Genomic DNA, 6,360 nt, shown 5'->3' with positions numbered 1-6,360 from the left:
CTAGCAATTTTGCAACATTCTGAAACACTTTCCATAAATCAAAGCCTTAGCAGCAGGAATAAGCAGATGGCAGGAGACCATATTAAAGAATGTATCAATTATTTTTATTAATGGGATGCTACTGGATCATGATGTATCATAATGGACTAAATGTTTAGCAGTTGTGAAGTGTTTTGTCTGTTAGGTATCTCAGATGTTATTGGATGTTACTATATTGCCTTTTGGTGGCATTTTTGAGGGTCTGGACAGTGAAGTTCCACAAGGGACATATAAAAAGATGTTTTCAGTCTTTTAATTATATTCATACAATAAACAATAAATGCCAGCAAGTATAAAATGTAATTGTAAAAAGATTGCATATATAGTGTGTAATAAAGTACATTCTGTCTCCATACAATGACTTAGAAAACAAGATACTATATGGTTAACAATGAAAAATAGCAATTATTATAAAAATATTCTACAGTCTCATAGTAGCAATGTAAATGCCTTTACTTATCTAAGAAACTTAACATAATTTTAAATTACAATAATTTTACATCCTCCATTTATATATACAGTTCTATTAAATTCAGGAAGTATAATATCAATGTTCTTATTGAGATTAAGCAACTGAATTATATTTAGTTATTTTATTATATAAAGCAACTGTTCCTGTTTGTTAAAACTGTTTGCACTTACGGTAGCTATTCACACTATTCATGCTATGCACAATGAAATAATTTAGTTTTCTTTTCTTAGTATAGCATCTATGTCCATGAATTAAATAGAATGTTAATATTTCAACTCCCTTTCCTTTTGTGTAATTGCTGTTTTGTGGATTCTGTAGGAATATGTCCACCAGCTTTGAACAGCTGCTACTGAAAACAAGCAGTAACTCCTCAATTAATACATCTTGACAAAAATAGCCAGTTCTTCTACCCCCTGTCCTGCTTGAGGTCAAGATCTGTAAGATTTCAAACTCTTTTCTAGGCTCAGAGCCACAGGCATATTATGCATCTCTTTCATAAGATTTCACTAAATAGTTCTCTGCTAGAAAAAGCTAAAAAGTGTATTTTTCTTGCACCACAACTCAACCCAATAAAGCTTGCATAGACAGCAAAGAAATTCTGCCCAACAGAAAATGTCAGGATTTGTCCCTGTAGCTGTGAAATCCCTTTCCTCTGCAGAAGCTGGTAGGATTGGGCTTGCCTCTGCCCTAGAAGTCCTATCAGCTTCACAGCACCATTTCCAAGACTGTGGTGGGAGAGGGAGTGTTTATTCCAGAAAGTCTGGGATATGACTGCCAGCACATGCATCTCCTAAATACCTTCAATAGCACCTATTAATCCCCAGAATGTCCTAGTCTGGTTTTGCAGTCTGTACTACCACTAAATTTCAAGGGTGAACCTGTAATCCAGGCCATAATTATTAACTGAAATACTAACTGTGATGACTTCCTATTAGCAAAAATGCAGTGTTGGTGAAATACCAGAAGGATTGATGCATTTATTGTTTTGGGAAAGGGAGCTGGAGGTTTTGTGTGAAGGAGGACAGCTTGTGTATTTTTAATGATAGATACAATACAGTGCCTTGCAAAAAGAGCTTTGACTCTCTTAAGTTTCTCATGCAAGAAGAGAGAAAAAATCTGGTGTTTTAGACTGAAGCAATTGTCAGAAGAATGAAAATCAACATTAAAAAATTTAATGGATGCACTATAATGTTTTTTTAGAACAGTGCTTATAAAAGTGATGAAATTCAGGATTTTATTTAAAGTCAGTATAGTTCAGAAGTATGGTCTAACTCACATGTAAAAGTTCAATGGGAAAATCATGTAATACATTCATATTTAATTTCTTTTTCTCCATTATGAGCAATCCACACTGGTGTATTTAAAACTAATGTAGTAGAAACTGCAGTACAAGGACAAATGGCATTTGATATCAACCAAATAACCCTTCCTTTCATCAGCTGAAATGGACAATATTCATACTATGCTGGACATAATATGGGCATAAAGGTTACTTTTAATTCATCATGTTTTGTATTCAATGTCAATATTAGCAACTGTCTTTGACAAAACTATGACAAAGTGTTTCCTCTTTTAATTAATCCAATTAAAGTGGTGGTCAGTCCTGTATCCAGTTATCTTTGGTTAACACTTCTTTGTCTTTCTGATATGCTACAAAAACAGAAAATCCCCAACCAACCAAAAAAACAAAAACAAAAAAACCCCTAAACAACAACAACAAAAAAAAATACAAACAAAACCACCAAAATAAAACAAAATTACCAGTCTGTTGTAATTTTTTCATACATGAAGTGTGAGTGTATCAAAGCCTCTTCTAATGGTCAGGCCTGTGCTTACAGGTCACCTTACATCCAAGTAGTCTGCACAAACTCATAGAAAACCTTGAGATTTCTAAAATTATAAATATTCTTGTGAAATTGGACACACCATCATACTACATAGCCATCTGGGTGTGATTCATTATCCAGCTCCTAATTTTCCAATTATGAAACTGTTTTGACACTGCCAAGGCTGGTCAGGCATGTGCTATGGCCTAGTAGGAGCACAAACCTCACAATGACTGTAAGGAGGTCCCAGGTACCAATAACAAAAGAGGCAATAATAAGAAACAATTGCTCTGGTTTTGGATAATATGTTTTTAAAACCTTAAAATGTTCATGCAAGATGTAATCCACTTTAATCTCTTCTTACTGTTTCCAAAATTGTGACACTTCTGGAGTGAGGCAGGCTCAGTGACAGAAAAATAAACATGCACTTTTGAAACGTATTTTGAATCGTTACAAAACTCCTATGGTAGCTTCAGGGGTAGAGTTAATTTTCTTCACTGTGGCTAGTAGGAGACTGTGTTTTGGATTTGTGCTGAACACAGGGGTGATAATAGCTGTTTTTGTTGTTGCTGATCAGGGCTTTCACAGAGCCAAGGCCTTTTCTGCATTCATACTGACACACTGGCAGTGGAGCTGAGGGTGCATGGGAGGTTGGGAGGAGACACAGCCAGAACAGGTGACCCAAACTGACCAAGGGATATTCCACACCACGTCAAATCATGCTCAATATATAAAGTGGGGGGAAGAACGGGGAGGGGGTGGAGATTTTGGAGTGATGGCATTTGACTTTCCAAGTCACCCTTACATGTGATGGGGCTCTGCTCTCTTGGAGATGGCTGAACAGCTGCCTGCCCCTGGGAGGCAGCGACTTAATGCCTTGTTTTGCTTCACTTTTGTGCACAGCTTTTGTCTTCCTTATTATTGTCTTTATCTCAACCCAAGAGCCTTCCAGGTTTTACCCTTCCAATTCTCTCCCTAATCACTCTGGCTGGGCGGTGACCAAATGGCTGAGTGAGGCTTGGTTTCTGCCTGGGGTTAAACCATAACAATCCCCTAATATGATTTTTGGTTTTGATTGAGGAAGAGTTATGAAGAACCTGTTCCAGTTTATTTTCCCATGTTTTAATATTACAGTTGGAATTATTTCATTTAATGTTCTTCAGGAACGTACATTGCTCTCCAGAATTTCACTGTGTATAGGAGTGAGTTTTCTGAATGCCCCCTCCTAGCAAGCTGGTTATGAGAGCTAGTGCATCACATCAGTGTTTTTGAATATTCCCTTCAGTTTGATGAATCTTCCTTTCCAGCTTTTCTTCAGGGAGTCCAAAGCCAAATATGAAATTAAATTCTGTTGTTTATGGTCTATGCAATCGGAATATTGTCATTTTCTTCTGCTTCCAAATGGATCAAAAGCACATGTATGGATAGAGTCCCTTTGGAAAAGCCTCAATGTGATGTCAAAGAACACTGAAAGTGCCACCCAACAGCCCAGTGTTGTATCTGAATTCCAATTTCTTCCACATAAAAAAGGACACAGTTTGAATATTCTTGGAATAAGTAGCTGACATAGCACTGTCACAAGTAGTGGTTGTTTTAAATTGTGCTAACTGTAACATGGAGTGTCTATACTGTCTTGTATATCCACACAGACTTTCTGCTGCAATGCTGTCTTTTTCTGTCTGAGTTCATTTGAATCACTGTCATTATGTTAGCTTCCATAAAAAAATGTTCTTTTTCTACAAACGAAATCAGAAAAACTAATGGAATTCCATGGAAAGCTTAATGGACTTTCTCCTTTTAAAAAGAAGACCACACAGTTTAAACTTCATGCTCACTTGTGTGAAAGCATTACCATTTGACTTTTTTAGATTTTAAAACCTGTAACAACTCCACAGTTTCCAGCTTAAATGGTTCTCTGTTGCTTCACATTTTGTAGATTTTTTAGTTACCAAAAAAGTAAAGAAATTAACAAATTACTAAAACTCATATTTGTAGCAGAGAAAAGTATAAGAAGATTGAAAAGAGTTTGAATACAGTTTTGCAACACGGATATACCTTTTGTGGTAATGATTTTTGTAGTACTATAAAAAGTCACGAAGTGATAGTAAAAATATTCCCAGTGAAGAGAGATTCATGCAAATGTCAGCTGTGAACAGAGGGTGAATTTGGGGCAGAGCGATATGAGTTCATGTCCATCTTATTTTCTTGTGAAGTAAGGGCTGATTGAAACCCTTGTCACGTAGTAATTGATTTTTACAGTGTCTCTCCTTATAGGTATTTAAAATAAGAGCAAACACCATGCTTATGTTCAACTCAGTCTTTTAACACATGGTTTAGAGAAGTATGAGACCCTTTCTGCTTTTATAAATCATCTCCATCATCTGTGCTAAAGCTGCTTCTTCTGCTGCTCTCTTTTGATGCAGCTGGAGATGTGGAGGACAAGAGTGGGTCTGTTCCAAATGGTGACACTGTGTCATCCAATAAAATTTCCTCTAGTCGTTGTTCTTCTTTTAAAGCTGCGCTGAAGGACAGATCTGTGAAGTGTGAAAGTGGATCAGAAAAGGCTGTGGATCCATCGCAGACATCAGAATTTTGTCCATGTACCAGAGGCATTGGCTGTGAGTAGTCTACAGAGTTCTCCTCTGGGTAAGATTGTTGCTTGATGACCTGTGCAGCTAAATCCACAGCACTGAGCGAAGACATGACTGGAAGGCCGTGTGCACGTGCCTGGATCTCCAGTTCCTAACATTTCAAACAAAAATAATTGGACAACAATTTTAAAGGAGAAAACAGTCTCTTCAGAACAATTGCAGAAATATTCAAATCATGTATGAAAATTTATTATACCTGTAGCCCACTTGTGAGATTAAATTTTTAAATATTAATTTTTTTTATCTAAGAAAATTTGCCACTCAAGTGTTTTTCTATCCCTTTCTGTCATTAAGCAACTATTCTACAAGAACAGGAGAGGTAGGACAGCCTCTCTAAAACCATTGCATACTGAATCCAATGAAGGTAGCAGAAGAATGCTGCAACTCGATAGTTCATTATAAAGCTGCTATTCAATGAAAAAGAAGATGCTTTACTTGATAATGCTTATATTATACAGATATATGAGTAAATCAACATATGTAAGATGATCAGTTTTATGTTTACCTACCTATCTACCCATCCCATTTCCATAGGTGTATGTCAATACTAGGATCTTATTTTTCAAACCATGAAGGGTTATATTCTGCCTCTATGTCACAAGCAGATACAACATAAGACACTTTTACTGGGGAGTGTAATGCATTAAATAGTTTGAAAGGGAAAATTAAATTATTGAAGGGAACTTTGTGTCCAGTACTGATTTTTTGGCTGCAGGAATATACTTATTTCCTTATTATTTTTGTCTTTGCTTCTAACACATGCATCATGAAACTGTTTGTACAAATACTTCATTACTTTTCCACTACTTACCTTATGTAAGGTATAATTATCAAAGAAATTTCCTAGAAATCTAAAGAATACCCCCTCACCAATATATGCAGAAATAAATAGGAAAAGTCAATTTATTTTTAATAAAGGTCATTTGAGGAAAAATTATATAGATGAACAAATTTTGATGGGGGATAAGTACTGAGAAAGCTTTGTAGTTCATGGCAACACTTATACAAACCTGAACTCGGAGTAGAAGTCTTCTGTTAGCATGCTCTAATTTCTTCTGTCTGTGTTCTAATTCTCTGGCTCTCTGTTGTTCTTTTTGTAGCCACTTGATGTACTCTACCGATGCTTTTAAAATAGTTCCTTTGTTCCAGCGCATATCACTGCAGAATGTAGAGATAACCTTTTCACAATTGTGCATGTCAGCAGAATTCATAAGAACTTACAAAATCTTTTACATTAATATGAAATAATGATTTACATGACTATTATTCACTCTTAGATATTATTGCTTCTGAATGGAAATTTTAATAGAATAGTTAAGAAGCCCTTATATAGTAAAATTAATCCCAGAATGAAAATAAGTGTCAAAAGAAA

At 35.8% G+C, this 6,360-nt stretch overlaps 1 protein-coding gene across 3 annotated transcripts in view; it reads right to left on the bottom strand.

Annotated features, from left to right (window-relative positions):
* Window positions 1-272: 272 nt before the first annotated feature.
* TFEC (transcription factor EC) overlaps window positions 273-6,360 on the bottom strand; it is a 153,443-nt gene continuing 147,355 nt past the window's right edge. For all 3 annotated transcript variants that reach the window (XM_086887048.1, XM_086887050.1, XM_086887051.1), the window contains 2 exons: window positions 5,999-6,146; window positions 273-5,079 (listed from right to left, as the gene is read on the bottom strand). In XM_086887048.1, coding sequence (XP_086743174.1) covers window positions 4,699-5,079; window positions 5,999-6,146 — 529 coding nt within the window. In that variant the 3' untranslated portion in view covers window positions 273-4,698. The remainder of the gene's footprint in view (window positions 5,080-5,998; window positions 6,147-6,360) is intronic.

The sequence above is a fragment of the Cyanistes caeruleus genome, chromosome 4, assembly GCF_971803275.1.
Source record: "Cyanistes caeruleus chromosome 4, bCyaCae1.hap1.1, whole genome shotgun sequence".
NCBI lineage: Eukaryota > Metazoa > Chordata > Aves > Passeriformes > Paridae > Cyanistes > Cyanistes caeruleus.
The sequence above is the reverse complement of the archived record's forward strand: the minus strand, read 5'-3'. Positions and strand labels throughout refer to the sequence as shown.